The sequence below is a fragment of the Arvicanthis niloticus genome, chromosome 11 (assembly GCF_011762505.2).
Source record: "Arvicanthis niloticus isolate mArvNil1 chromosome 11, mArvNil1.pat.X, whole genome shotgun sequence".
In the NCBI taxonomy this organism is placed as follows: domain Eukaryota; kingdom Metazoa; phylum Chordata; class Mammalia; order Rodentia; family Muridae; genus Arvicanthis; species Arvicanthis niloticus.
Genome location: NC_047668.1, coordinates 47,911,728 through 47,927,514, shown reverse-complemented (window position 1 = coordinate 47,927,514; position 15,787 = coordinate 47,911,728). Strand labels below are relative to the sequence as shown.

Sequence of the window (15,787 nt, the reverse complement as noted above, 5' to 3'; positions counted from 1 at the left end):
AGGCATTCTGAGGATTAAATACGGAAACTGGAATTTCTGGGACAAAACGATGGATTTCCTGTATAATTCTGTGTTACATTAGAGAGAGAGACTCAAATTTTGAAGAGAATAAACTATTTGGCAATCCTTTATTTTTTAAACTTACGTTTACTTATTTATTTGTATGTGTATGGTGTGTGTATATATACGGTGTGTATGGTGTGTGTGTGGTATGTGTGTGTATGTGTATTGTGTGTGTGTGTATGGTGTGTATGAGTATGGTGTGTATGGTATGTATGTGTATGGTGTGTGTGTATATGATGTGTATGTGTGTGTATGGTGTGTATGTGTATGGTGTGTATGTGTATGGTGTATGTGTGTATGAGTATGGTGTGTATGAGTGTGGTATGTATGTGTATGGTGTGTGTGGTGTGTATGTGTATGGTGTGTATGAGTATGGTGTGTATGTGTATGGTGTGTGTGTGTGGTATGTATGTGTATGGTATGTGTATGGTGTGTGTGTATGGTGTGTATGTGTATGGTGTGTATGTGTATGGTGTGTATGAGTATGGTGTGTATGTGTATGGTGTGTATGTGTATGGTGTGTATGTGTATGGTGTGTATGTGTATGGTGTGTATGTGTATGGTGTGTATGTGTATGGTGTGTATGTGTATGGTGTGTATGTGTATGGTGTGTATGAGTGTGGTATGTATTTGTATGGTGTGCGTGGTGTGTATGTGTATGGTGTGTATGTGTATGGTGTGTATGAGTATGGTGTGTATGTGTATGGTGTGTATGTGTTGTATGTATGTGTATGGTATGTGTATGGTGTGTGTGTATGGTGTGTGTGTGTATGGTGTGTATGGTGTGTATGAGTATGGTGTGTATGTGTATGGTGTGTATGTGTATGGTGTGTATATGTATGATGTGTGTGTATGGTGTGTATGTGTATGGTGTGTATGTGTATGGTGTGTGTGTATGGTGTGTATGTGTATGGTGTGTATGTGTATGGCGCGTGTGTGTATGGTGTGTATGTGTATGGTGTGGTGCCTGAGTAGAATGGAAAGAACAACTTGTGGGAGTCTGTTCTTTTCTTCCACCATGTGGATTCTGGGAATTAAACTCCAGTTAAGCGCCTTTCTCTACTGAGCCATCTTGCTGGCCCACAATGCCTTTTAAAATAGTTTCTAATTTACTTTTTAATAAGTAATCAGCTTTACCAACTCTGTCACTTCAGAACAGTTATGTATAGGGCTGGAGAGACGGCTTAGTGTTACTCATGCTATTCTTGAAGAGGACCCTTGCTCAGTTCTAAGTACTCAAGTCAGGCAGCTGACAAACTCCTGTACCTACAGTTTCAGGTGAGTTCAATGCCTGCATTCATTTTGTTTTTGTTTTTTGAGACAAGGTTTCTCTGTGTAGCCCTGGGTGTCCTGGAACTACCTTTGTAGACCAGGCTGGCCTCGAACTCAGAAATCCGCCTGCCTCTGCCTCCCAAGTGCTGGGATTAAAGGCGTGCGCCATCACTGCCCGGCTTCAATGCCTGTATTCATATGCACACACTTACCACTGCATACATACAAATAATTTTTTAAAATTAAATTTAAAAAATATATAAAATATAAATTTATGGTGAAAAAATTTAAAATGTTTTCTAGCTTACTGAAATATACAGTGAAATTTTAAATTAGTAAACATTTTATCTAGCAATAACTATTTGCCAAGCATCATGGCATTTTACATATATTATCTTAGTATAAAGAGATATCAATAGACAAAGAAAAGATATACCTTTGTGTTCATAGTGAAATTCCTGTAAACAGTCTGGGCTCCATAAAGGAAAGCATCACTGTCGTTGGTGAGGCAGCCATCCACATGGCCACTGGCATTAAGGTAAGCACACATGGCCTCAGCTTCCCCAGCAGCCTGGACCCAGGGCATTCCCAGGCACTCTAGCATTTCAAGGCACTGAAACAAATAAGTGCAAGACATTCAGCTTTTCAGAATTTTAATTTACTTTTACATTTAAAACAGAAATAGTAGTTGTCTTCTGGATATTAAAAAAAATGACATTAAAGAAACACTCAGAAATTTCGATACTGAATAATTTATTGGCATTAAGAAAGAACTGCTAAGCTTTTAGGTCAAATAATTAAAACAATAATTTGGTTGTACCTATATAATTTAAAATACTATTTTTAAAAAATTTTATCTTGCAGAAAGCAACTCTGAAATACTAAGAATTCTGTAGTATTATGGTTGGTATCGACAAAGTATGTTCTAAGAGGGAGTGAAAACATCCCATTTTCAGGGAAGCTGATTAAGCTTAGATCAGGAAATAAACAACTCTAAGGCTTCAGGAAGTCCCTGACCTTGACCAGAGTAACACTAGAGGCTCTCCCTTCCCACAAATATGTAAGTAGTATGGACTGCTGGGAAACAGATCAGCTGGGCTGCCTGGCAGAAACACCGTTGAATTGCCTCAAAGATACTCAGAGCAACTGAGCCACCTAAACTACAACAGGTGCACTCCAGCCTTTAAGAGCTATTGCTTATATCGGATAGGATAGACTTGGTGATGGAGTTGTCTTCAAATTGTCCCTGTTCCTCTTTGAACTCTCACTCATATTCCTGTAAGTATCCTCCCCAAACCCCGGCCCCTAAACCTCAATGGTTCACCAAGTTGGATTTTGGCAGTGTCCTTTCTTCAGTTTGTCATCAGTTCTCTATTTGGTAAGCACTTCCCACGGATAGTGTCGTACAACAGTGGGAAAACTCTCACAAGGCTAAGTTGTTGTTTCCTCCTAGAAAATCAAATTTTATCCTTTTATAATGCATAAACAATCCACTGTGAGATTCCACTGGGTTATGGCTTTGATCTTGCTGAGTTTAGCCATATGGACTATAATACTTCACTTTCCTTGCCATTTACAGTTTACAGTTCTTTCTGAATTGTAGAATGCTGAATATGGAGAAAAGAGGCTAGGCAAATGTATTTTCTATAGATTGTCAGAATAAACACCCATTGCTCAGAATGTTCAATTTTTTTTTGTATAATATATAACAAAAAACTGCTGGCTGCAGCCCAAGTCTGGCAACATTCTCAGACTTAGGTGTATGACGTTGAGGAAACATCTTTGCTACTAGCATATCCTCTTTACCTAGCCAGGGCTTATCCTTTCACACTGAGCAAAGTTGTCAGTTGTCTCAGCTTTGTGTGCTGTTTATATCGAAAACTCCAATGTTGTAAGGATGAGATTCACAGGTATTTCCAGGAACTAATGTCACAGGAATGTGTTACAACGCTTTACAGTTGTTTACTTCAACTATTAAGTCAGTAAGTTTGACTACTCATTAAACTAAAAACTATTTAAAACATGTAAGATCAGAGAACAGCAGTTCCAGAACCACTTTATGCATTGTCTTCTAAAATACCTCACCATATTAAATACCCTGCCCCCACAATTTTTTAAAGACAGGATCTGACTTTGTAGCTCTGGCTGGTCTTAAACTTACAGACATCCTCCTGCCTCCTGAGTGCTAGGACTAACCATGACTCGATTAAATACCCTTGCTTCTATTCAGTGCAAAGATAAATCAAATATCCAGAGTTCTTTTGTGAGTATCAAAACTGTTCTCCTACCAATACTTGTAGGAAACTAATTGGTAAAAGCTATCATTCTAAACCAGGTAGTGGTGCAACATGCCTTTAATCCCAGCCCTTGGGAGGCAGAGGGAGGCTGATCTCTGAATTCAAGGCCAGCCTGGCTCTCAGATCAAGTTCCAGGAAGGACAAGGCTATACAGAGAAACCCTGTTTAAATAAAAAAAATCTTAGAATTTTAATTTGTCAATTCTATTTTGAATAATTTCATTTGAAATTACAAAATGGTAAGAAAAAAATTACTTACCAAGAAAGTTCATAAATAATGGATAAATAAAATTTCATGAATAATGGAGAATAGTTGAAATGTAAATGATATACAGTCATAGGAACAATTCATAGTCCCATACATGTTATATAAACACTGTAAGTTATAATTTTAAATAGAAAGAACAATTCATAGTCCCATACATGTTATATAAACACTGTAAGTTATAATTTTAAATAGAAAGAACAATTCATAGTCCCATACATGTTATATAAACACTGTAAGTTATAATTTTAAATAGAAAGAAATAACTGACAACTATCTATATAATGTGTTAAGTGAAAAGCTCTCCTAGAAATGGCTGCATAAACAAAACTGGAAGACTGGCAACAGCAATAGACAGGCTAACTCAAAATGGGGGAATCTCATGGAGTCTCACCCCCTGACAAAGAACTACAGGCAACTAGTGACTGCTGATACAGGGAGAGTTAGCCTCTCCCAGAGATGAGTTCTCAGATTGCTCACCCGATATAAAGTAGTCAGCCCTAAAGCCATATACAAACAATAAAAATGAACTTAGCAGGTTGCATTTACATATTTTTCCTAGCTTTTACACGAGTGTGCACACGTGCACACACACCCCAATAAAGAAAAAGAGGATACCAATTTTGAGGAGGATGCATGGAAGGAGTTGGAAGCTGGAAAGAGGGGACTTGGAGGGCTGGAGGGAGGAAAGAGAGTGACATAATTGTATTTTAATTAAAAAAGATAACGTGATGAGGGAGCATCATGAATTTACGACCATTCTAAGCTATATAGCCAGTTCCAGGACAGCCTGGGCTTTATAGCAAGATCCTGTAACAAACAAAACCTCCTAAATCTTGCTGGGTAGCCTTCAAAATGCCAGAAGCTACTATGCATAATAGGTGGTGAAAAGCCACCTACAGTCTTTCTTAGACACACATGCTACAATATCAACTAGCTAAGCAAGAGGTGCTTACTGGTGCAATAATGTAGTGACTGTTATAGGGACAACCAATTGATCTCTGATGAATCTGAGGCCCTTCCCATCAAAGCTCCTGGTATTGTAGTCTGTGTAGAGACCCATAACTGGAGAGATCACAGGCATAGAACCTACTACTCTTGCTTTGTTAAATGGGCATGTTATCAAATTGCTGCCTAAATATTTATGTTTATACCCATAAGCCAGTGATGCCCTTAACCTTAATCAAAGAAGCAAGCAACTGATGGGTATCATGCATTCTGAAACCACTGAAGTTAAAAGGAAAGATAATCAAGTCACTACCATGGGTTACTTACTGTAGATATATTTCTCAAGCATTTATAAAATCACTGCAGAATATTACTACCCCATTTTACTAAGAATTAAAATACAAATGAGTTAAAAATCCTGCCCAGTATTTCTAAATGTTGGTGTTAGAATGTGGGCTCAGGTCTGTTTTATTCTATCATAAATTCTCTGCACCGCACTATTCCTGTAGTCACAATACAGTTAACGAGCATAAGTTTATAAAATACACTTTAATTCAAATAAGAATTACTAGTTGAAAAAAATGTAAAACAAACAAACAAAAAAAAAACCAACAAAAAAAAAGAATTACTAGTTGAATCTGAATGCTCACCTCTCGTAAGACTGACTTAAAATGTGATCTCCCTGTTTTCTGAGACCTCGATTTTCCAGAAGGCCCATAGCGAGTCTGAGTCCTCTTGCTTATGACATCAGCTTTCAGCTTTGGTGGCTCCCCTTCCATTACAAACACCAGTTTTACATTCATTTGAGTTAAATATGAAATTCGAAAAAATAGGTTCCTGAAGCATACAAATTATTAACATATTAATCCTCATATTGATAACAAGACCCAATAGCAGTATGAAAAATGGTTTAAGAATACTAGGTTAAAGCATTGTTCATGTAATAACATTTTAAAACATTTATTCCTCTCTCTCTCTCTCTCTCTGTGTCTCTGTGTGTGTGTGTGTGTGTGTGTGTTAGTGTGGGCACATGCATGCCTATGTTCTTATGGAGATGTCAAAGAACAACTTGCAGGAAGTAGCTGTATTGTTCTACTGTGTGGGTTCTGAGGATCACACTCAGGCTGTCAGGTCTGATAGCAAGTGCATTTAAGACTGAACTATCTCATTGGCTGATATTAAGATGTTAAGGAGAATGGGCAAGCATATGACATTTAAGCAGGAACAATTTTTGACTATACACACTACTATCTGAAAGGTGGTTTGAAGGGAGAGGTTAAGAACAAAGGGGAGTGAAAATACAATTCCTCCAGGAGAGATTTAAAAAAGTTGAAACAAAGTCAAACACCAAGACTAGCCACATAATGACTCGTCTCTATTCACAGAACCTTTACTATACCTGAGGTGGGGCTTCATGACAGTTCCAATCATTTTCTTCACTGTCTGTGCCTCACATACCCAGAGACTCAAATCAACGGCAAGGGTTTTTCCACTAAGATCCTGCAAGTGGATATGTTGCTTTATAGGCTCCAAAATCTGCCACAAGTCATTCACTCCCATCCTGATGGCTGATTATCTGGTGTTATCTGAAGTATACATAAGGAAGGAATCATGGAAGCAGGCAAACAGCTAAAGAAACAAACAAAACAAAACCAATCCCCAAATCCAAGGTTAGTTCATAGAAATTGATGGAAAAATAAGGAGGGAAGAAATGATGTAGAAAATACTGGAGAAAAACGGAGTTACATTCTTTCTCTGTTAGGTTTTCCCAGACAAGGTTTCTCTGTGTAGCATTACTGTCCTGGAACTAGCTCTGTAGCCCAGGCTGGCCTCAGACTCACAGAGATCTGCCTGTCTTTGCCTCCTAAATTCTGGGATTAAAGGTGTACACCAGGACTGCCAGGAGAGGAGTTATATTTTCATAACAGGTATTGTTTTTAATTGTATGGCTATACAGTTCACAGTGGAAAAACTGAATTTAAAACAACATATTTTAAAATTAATGCTAGTTTTTTTTCCTTGTACAGTACAGGAAAGTTTAGGAATAAACTACCTTATACTCTGTTGTCTTTCCCAGGTATTTTTTTTTTCAGATAACTTTTCTTTATTCAGCACCTACATCTATTTTTCTTTCCCTTTGTTGTTATTTGATAATGATACATAGTGTGTGCAATGAAGATTAAATCTGACTACATAAATACAATCTAATTATTACTCTCTGAATAATGAATTTAATTCAGTCCCAAAACCCAAGTCAGGTTGCAAAAATATATTAAATTGAAAGGCCATTATTCATATGTAGAAACCTTCTGAAAAGTCTACATTATAAATCGCACATAGATGCAATAAAAACCAGTGCTGGAAAGGCTGTTGTATATGATTTCCTCAGTTTTCTGAATCTTGATTTTATAACGTGGCCAATCCTGCCATGAGTGTTATTTTGTGCACTCATTTTTGTAAAGTGTGCAAATATATGTGGTCATGCTACTTTAGAAAGAAAAATACAGAATAAACACAAGGTACTAAGTAGTTAATTGGGGGGGGGCATGCTAATTTATTTTACATCAACGTGTTCTGCTAGCTGTAACACTGTGGCAGACTGAGTTAATTTGAAAAGTTGTGGTGAATTCTGGAAAGAGCAGGGGTATGTACATTTCTAAGACATTATTATGAAGGTAAATAACATTTGTAAAGTACTAGCCATTAAAACACATTAACACCAGATACAATATGAGGATGAAATTCTCTGCATTTTTGCTTTTATTTGTGACTCACACTGGATACCTAAAAAGACTCATTGTAAAAGGAGGCATAAAAAAGACTAAAGATGTCTAAAATAGTGATAAGGAATCGTTTTATGAAAATTTAAAATTACATATAATGCACGTTTACATATATCAATTAAAGTTATACCAATTGTAATAAAAGTCTCCTGCCCCCAAATAAACAGACTCACAAAAAATCCTGGGGCCAGGTAGTGTCAGTCAGGAAAGAGCAAGAGATCTTAAAATAATCTAGACTATTGCTGTGAAGTTGGAGAACTTACGTATGTTGCTCTTGGGAACTTACAATGAATTTCTATTAGTGCTTCTTGAACTTCTTATAAGGCCATCAACTATTCACTAGATAAAATCAAACAACCTACAAAAAGTATGATTAGAACTACAGTAAGGAATAAAATCATAAGTAATCATATTCTAAAAAAATATCATTGAGTTGGAGAGATGGCTCAGGGGTTAAGAGCACTGACTGCTCTTCCAGAGGTCCTGAGTTCAATTCCCAGGAACCACATGGTGGCTCACAATCACCTCTAATGGGATCCAATGCCCTCTTCTGGTGTGTCTGTAGACACTGACAGTGTACTCAAAAGAATCCTATAAAACCTGTTTTCATGCATTTATGGTGGTTATTTTATAAAGAAGATATAAAGATTAAGTTACCACATAATTATGTATTTTTAAGTTTAATGCACATACACACACACACATATATGTATATAAATATATAATTTTTTTTTTTTTTTTTTTTTTGGAGAGAGGGTCTAACTATGCAGCTCTGGCTATCTTGAACTATATAGTGAGGTCTCAAGGCTGGCCTTGAGATCTGCCTGCTTCTGCCCTTTGAGTACTGAGATTAAAGACATGTTTGGCTATTTTAAAAAATGCTACTTTAGGATTTTCCCCACCATTTCTATAATCTATGTTTAAAAATCTATATTCTGTCTAAAGAGTGGCCATTAAAAATAATCTTAGTAATTCCAAAACAATGGTGTGAAATATATATTGTATTTAAAAGTACATACAATTTGTTTTAAAAATACAGTTTAAGCCACCATGTTTCTCTCTCTCTCTCAGTGTGTGTGTGTGTGTGTGTGTGTGTGTGTGTGTGTGTGTGTGTGTGTGTGTGTGTATTTATGCCTGTGCTCTTAGTCCTGGTCATTTCTCTGAATTGATGTTACATGACAATAGTTAAAGAGTCTAAAAACTTGTAAAACTCTAAAGAGACCAAATGGAACAGTGCATAAGATGTATAACTGCACAAAAAGACAGTACAGAGGGTTCTTGATTAGGTCATAATCTATACTTGAAGGCAGATTAGCATTATGTAAACCTTAAAAGTACTACCACTATTAGATCCTCCAAGACTATGCAAATTTGTGTCTATACTCAAACCTATCATATCAACTACTGCTGTCATTCTCAGGATGTAATCAAAATAATAAGTAACAAAATGTGTCTTCTACCATATTTCTAATTTTTAAGAATTAGTTGTGAAACACCAAAGGAGTCAACAAAATCATAATTATATAGCAACTAGTTTTATAACTTACTAATTGCTTCAGCATAGGAAAGGAGCACTGGGAATTTAGAGCACACAGGCCCAGGGTTTAGGTTTTGGATATACTACTGATCAACTGTAGAGCCTCAGAGAGAAAACCAGCCTTCTAGAAAGGCGACATACTAAACCAGATAGCTAACAAGATTCTAATATCCTTTGACTCTCAGGATCAACTTTGGTAGCAGGAATATCCAGATTGTGGCTTGAGAGAAGGTAAGCTGCTACACTAACAAAGGGCTTAAGAAGCTGCCTCTGCTTAAAACAAAAGCAGGTCCTTTGATGTAACCATATGGTGCTCATAAATCCATTTATGCTCCTAAAGCTTCCTTAAAAGCTATTAAGTTTCTATTGGTTAATTATAAAACTGAATGAGGTGAGAAAAACACAGACCCTTGCTAATTCCGCTAATGAATCAAATGTAAAGAACATAAAAGAAGTCAATAGCTTGCTTGATTTATGCAAAACCACATTTTATTAAGGCAAATTTTCTACTTTGTCAAAGTTTAAAGAAAGGACAGAAAATAGTTAAATTTCCAAATTCACATTTAGTTACCTATATTTTCATATAAAATTGACAAACAGCATAAATACTTCACCATGCAGTATTGTATCTATAGGGAATTTACCACATAATTTAATCAAGTCGTGATGTTTTAACTTCTTTTCAGCTATACAGTCATATAAGTTTAATTTAAACTTCGAGGCCCATGTTTTATTTGCCTACCAGTATTTCTTAGGCATGTGTCTAAGTGCTGGAGATATGATGAAGATCAGGATCTGATTTAAATAGCTTGGTAAGGTGAAGCTGTAGAGGGAAACATTAGCACTTTAATGGGATGATAACAACAGTGCCAGAAGTAAAGAAATCAAAGCACAGGAGTATATAGAAAAGCATCCACTAAAGCTTCCCGGACGGAGGAAGTGACAGCTAGGGAAGAACTTCCCACTTGTGTTTGTCAGGATGGTTCCATCTCACATTTTAGCCTACACTATGTCACACTTTTCACTAATCCACGATAAAGAACGCAATCTATGATTACTTTTTGAAGGTAATGGTGGCTCTGAACAAATGAATTTACCTCCTTCCTGGAGACCTGAGGATGTATACTAACCTGAGAACGAGGTTAATTAACACTGAATGCCATTTCCCAGACTGAAACAAGGCAGCGAGGTTACTTGCCTAGGTCTGAATACGGATGTGAAGTTGTGTAAAGACGGAATGGATGATTAACATCGGATTGAGAAGCGAATGGAGAAGGGCCCAAACAACTTCTAACTGTATATATTTATTTACAGCGATGTCCACCCTACGGTGGAGCTGGTAGGGGAGAGAGGATTACATACACAACCGCTAAAGACGGTCATAAGTGGTAACTGCTATAAGACATCTATTTTCCCAATTGTAACCATAATGCAGAGCAGTGTGAGTGGGCATCCTCGGGGAAGGGTCGTGGGGACCTTGTAGGGAGGCTCTGGATGAGCTCGCCCTCCCGTCAGTGTTCTGGAAGCCGGCAGAAGGATCGGGAGGCCGGCCTCAGCCTGTCCCGCGGGACTTACCCAGACACCCCCTCTTCGTGGCTGTGGAAGGGACACTTCTGTTATTTACCAGTCTGGCCTGGAGTCTAATAACTGTCGCCGCCCTAAGTTCCAGAATTCCCTCAAACCAAAGTTAAAACAAACAAACAAACAAACAAACAAAACCGAGGGGCGGGGGAGCCTCTCGTTCTTCTCCAAGCACTAAGCCCCAGGCAGCAATTTCGAATCCAGCGCCATCGCCATTAGTCCCGCCCCTTCCGGGAAACGGCTCGCTTTCCTTCCAGACCCGCCTCGCCCTGCCCGTTTCACTTTCCCTTCTTGCAGTCCGCCCTGCGGACGCATGCGTAGACCTGTTGTCAAGGCGCCCGGGGATCTTCCCACCCGCCTCCCCCGCCGTCTAGATCCGCCGCAGAGGGGCGCGTGCCTCCTCGCTTCCCCACGCTCCCGCCCGCTGAGCGCACTTCCGGTTCCCTCTGGCCGACTAGAGCGGCGCGAAAGCCCGGGAGCGCGCAGGCGCGGGCGGAGTCCGGGGGCGGGGAGGGGCGGGGCGCAGGCGCGGACCGTCCCGCGGCGGGCGCCTGTCTGCGGGGCTCCCGCCTGCACTCGGGCCGGTGTACCCTGCTTGGCGGGTGAGCGGTGGCCAAGGTCCGACGCCCTCACGGTGGCCTTCGTGTCGTGACAGCCAGGCGGACTAGCTTCCCCGGGGTGACCGCGACTTGTTGGAGGTAGAGCGAGGGCGCGCGCGCGCTTCCTCTCTCCATGCCCAGGAGCCCCCCGGCGAGCAGCCTTCGGCCCTCCTGGAAGCTGCGGGCTGCGGGTGGTCAGGGTCGGGCCTGGGCGCGGGCCGCGGGGACCTTCGCGCCCTCGGAGGAGACGCCGCTCTCCGCCGCGGGAAACTTGGCCGTGGGCGCCTGCTCGCCCTCGCGCGTCCCTAGGCGGCCCGGGCGTTGGCGGGCAGCCGCAGAGGTCGGGCCGGGGCTGAGGCCGGCGTTGGAGCTGGGTATTCCACGCGCAGGCACCATACATAGCTGTGGCTGGAAATGCCGCTGAGATCTGAATTTGCCGTTAAATCCAGTTTCCCCGAAACGCCACTCGGATGAACCAGGCTAGAGTAAATCTTGTTTGAAAGGTTTGGGTGGTATTTCTTTGCCTTCATTACAGTGGAATTGGAGGGGGAAATCGGGATTGGCAACTCTAGAAAACAGGACCTGAGGGTAGAGCAAGACGCTTGAATAGGGCTTGAATAAGGCTGCTGATTCCTAGAAAGAGCATCTACTTGGCATTTAAAGCCCGAAAACAAGTTATGTGAGCCCTTAATGCATTTGATAGTTAATTAGAAGAAAGACTAAATTTGCATTTTTAAAGGCAAGCTGTTCTGAGGTTTCTATTCAAAGTTAGAAAAGTCCATATTCCCTGACTCTTAGGAAGGCGGGTGGAGTCTTTTAAAATTTACAGTAGCACGTACAGTGGCCAACAGCTAGTTTTAAGGGAGTTGTGGGTGATGGGGGAACCTATTAGAATTTCTCCGTAGACTCATCCCTTTAGTATGTGAAACTAAATTTTTTTAACGTTTAAAATCCGTGTAAATTCTTTTCCTGGGAGCTGGGGAATGTAATGCTCTTGGTAGAGTGCTTGCCTAGCAAGCAAAGAGCCCTGAGGTCAGTTCCCAGAACCACACCAAATCAGTGAGGTGGGCAGGCCTGTAATCCTAGCATGCAGGAGGTGGAGGCTGGAGCTTCAAAAGGTCGTCTGCTATGTAGCAAGTTCGAAGGCAGCTTGGGTTACATGAGGCCCTGTCTCAAAGAAAAATTGTTTTTTCTGCCCTTGGGGATGGTGGCTCAGGCTTGTAATCTCAGCTCTGAGTAGTGGCTGAAGTGAGATAGAGGACAGCTTGGGCTACTGCTGAGTTCCAGGCTAGCTCAGGCTACTAAAACTGAGCAAAAAACTGTCCAAACTGAGTAAAACTGTCCAAAAAACCAAATATCATTGTCTGAGTGGGTATAGAAAGTTGAGAGACAAAGCTTACCCCTTGTAATTCCTTAAAAGCAGGCTTTTGTTCCCCACAGAGGTAGATAGTATGTAGAGAGTAAGGACACCTCTTTACCTCTTGGTTCTTTGTCACAGGGCTCCTGAGAGATCAGTGTTGAGCTCAGCAAGCTAGTATAAACAACATGTTGAATGTTAGTGTAAAACACTGGTTCCCCCCAAGAGGTTAATTTTTCTAAGTGCCAAGAGTAGAATTTTATGTAAAACTTGCCTGAATCTTGACTATTTTGTTAGGTAAATCAATCAAACTGTAGTAGGCAATCTAGGAGTATTATTCAGTGATAGATTGCTACTTTAACATGTAGGGACCCTGAATCCAATCTTTATTAACCTCTAAAAGGTAGTTGACTTACTTTCAAGAAATAATAATTAAAAAATTTACTGTAGTAGTACATGCTTTATATTTGAAGTACTTCAAATTTTTATTATTTTATGAGTGGGTGGTTTGCCTGCAGATATGTCTGCACCACATGCATGCCTGATGCCCATGGAGCTGTTAGAGAATCTAGAACTGAAGTTATAGACTGTTGTAAGCTTCCATGTTGGTGCTGAGATTCAAACTTGAGCTATTGAGAACAGTCAGTGCTTGTTACCTACCTCTGAGCCATCTTTCCAACCAGTTTGACATACTGAAATGTCACAGTTGTTTTTTATACATATAGTAGTAGTAAGTCCAGGTAACTGAGGGTCCAGTACAGTCAGTTATACTGTATTTTTATGTGTGAGTGTGTCTTTAAATTTATAAGTTAAAGGAGTTATATCTTTTTCCACCTTGCATGATTCTCTTGGTCACCAGCTTCAATCTACTTTCAGTAATTTTCTTTCTTCCACTTCTAGATTGAGTCCTATTGCAGTGTATATTTTATTGTCTCAGGGTCTATCCTTGGTACACTTTATTCAAACTCCAAGTGTTTGCAAACAAAACATTTATTCTTTTCTCTTGACAGATATACCATCTGTTTATAATGGTAGGCACCATTAGGTGAGAAAATAAAAAGTTTTGAAGCAAGCCTAAAGGAGCATTTAGGAGAACCCTTTATAGTAGAATTCTTTTTTTAATTTTTGGAGAGGCACTCAAGAAGATACTAGATTGTCAGTCACTGGATGTGAATAAATTGTGGTTAAACTCAGTTTATGCCAGGAGGAACCTGGACATGAGCAGTTTGACAAACTTGGATTCGAGTGTGCTCTGCCAGCACGTGTCTGCATCTAGTTACTAAGTTGGTGCTTTGTAAGTTGAAGTCTTATTTGAGCCTCAGTTTCTCATGTTGTAAAATAAGGGCATGACTTATATCTTAAGGAGAGTTTATTCTAGAGATAAGCATACTTAACAATGTGAATACCTAGTCTTCTTTACTGTTGTTGGCTTCACCTCCACCTTCATTCCTGATGCTGTTGTAGTTTTCGTTGAGGATTTCTTAGAAACTGTCTGTCTGGTGTCATTCTCAATGTATCCCCTCAGAATTTATATTTATTTAAAAATAGTTCTAATAGTTATAGAATTAAATAAGTCTAATTCTGTTATGCTGGACACTGTTAATCTCTCCTTTGGCACTAATGGGAGGTATGAGTTGTAATTAAAGTGCAAGAGCCAAGATTTTATAATCCTGCTAAAACTTGTAGGATTTCATTAAAATGTCATGTGTGTCTAACTGCTGAGCCCTTAGTTACTGATTTCTCTTTTTAACTAACTTTCTTTTGAATGTTCTTCACTGCTCCTGCTATGTGATTTTGCTTCATATAAGAGAAGAAATGATACTATTCCTTTATTTAGTGTTTGTTATAATTCCAACACTTAAGATCCAGAACAGCCTGGGTTATATAGCTAGGCTTTTGTTAAACACATAAACAAGCCAAAACAACAATTTTTTAAAAATTGTAGATAAGTAAATGAAATAAACTATATAGCTCCATCAGTATACTCAAGATCTCAGAGAAACCTTTCCCTTTTTGTATATGTTGTGTCTTTTATCTTATAAGTAATAACAGTTTTACTGTTTTTTTTTTTAAACCTATATCTCACTCTCAGGACATTTGTACATGTTTCTTGAAAGTCTGTCATTTTTAAATCTCAATGTGATTCCTAAAAGGTAGGAGGGTCCTTCATTGTCTCTCAGATGCAAGTTACCTTGGAAACCTAGAAGCCTGCAAATCCTAGGCTATCCCCAGCAAATAAAAACCAGCCTAATTATGAAGCATTTGAGTGTAGTATCTTTTGTGTAGTGTGGACTGTCATGTGCATTGTAAACTGCTCACACTCCATCTAATAGTGAGTGTACCTCCCTCACCCAAGTTTTACTTGCCAAACTGCTTTCTAATGATGAAAGTAAAGTCAGGCTTTTTCTGAGTGCTTCCTGTCAGATCATTGTGTTAGTCATTAATAAAAATAATGCCTGAAAGACATTTAATGTTGGGTAACCAAAGAGGAATTGTTTCTTTTTGTTTCATAATTTATAAAGGAATAGAGAGTGAATGAGATAGAACATGTTGCTGAGAAATAACGTCCTGGTGGTGTTTGGGGAATTTAAATTCACCACAAGTTAAAACTAACATACATTGATTCTTGCTAGTCATTGTTTGGGAGGGGGGATGGATGTAAAAGATGTTTGATTTTGAATATTTGGCTTCTGTAAGAGATTTGAGTTAAATATTACTTGCAAAGAAATACATTAATAAATAATTATGATTAATGGTAATATTCCCTAAAAAAGTACTAGTTTAAGTTACATGTCCCTAAGATGCTAATATTAATATCTTTTTCTTCCTTCCTTCGTTCCTTTCTTTCTTCTTTCCTTCCTTTTTAAGACTGTGTTTCTCTGTATAGACATGACTGTCCCACAACTCACTGTGTATACCAGGCTGGCCTCAAACTTGGTTCCACGTGTTTCTGCTTCCCAAGCGCTGGGATTAAAGGTGTGAGCCACTGTGCTCAGTTACTAATATATCTTTTATAAAGATACTTGATTTCAGAATGGTACAGAGTTCTTTAAGAAGTGTGATTTACTGGTTCTCAAATTTGAATC

At 39.2% G+C, this 15,787-nt stretch overlaps 2 protein-coding genes across 3 annotated transcripts in view; one reads left to right on the top strand and one right to left on the bottom strand.

The window, feature by feature from the left end:
• Nucleotides 1–11,110, bottom strand: part of Gen1 (GEN1 Holliday junction 5' flap endonuclease) — a 31,371-nt gene extending 20,261 nt beyond the window's left edge. Inside the window, exons 1-4 of one of the 2 annotated variants that reach the window (XM_034513969.2) lie at nucleotides 10,740–11,110; nucleotides 6,244–6,430; nucleotides 5,495–5,681; nucleotides 1,772–1,948 (exon numbers count right to left, since the gene is read on the bottom strand). In XM_034513969.2, the coding sequence (XP_034369860.1) occupies nucleotides 1,772–1,948; nucleotides 5,495–5,681; nucleotides 6,244–6,404 (525 nt within the window). In that variant the 5' untranslated portion in view covers nucleotides 6,405–6,430; nucleotides 10,740–11,110. Of the gene's footprint in view, nucleotides 1–1,771; nucleotides 1,949–5,494; nucleotides 5,682–6,243; nucleotides 6,474–10,739 lie in introns of both variants that reach the window. The other variant, XM_076942119.1, reaches the window with a different exon arrangement.
• A 125-nt stretch (nucleotides 11,111–11,235) lies between these two features.
• Nucleotides 11,236–15,787, top strand: part of Smc6 (structural maintenance of chromosomes 6) — a 54,779-nt gene continuing 50,227 nt past the window's right edge. The window contains exon 1 of the mRNA XM_034513967.2: nucleotides 11,236–11,443. The gene's annotated coding sequence lies outside the window, so the exon portion shown is untranslated. The remainder of the gene's footprint in view (nucleotides 11,444–15,787) is intronic.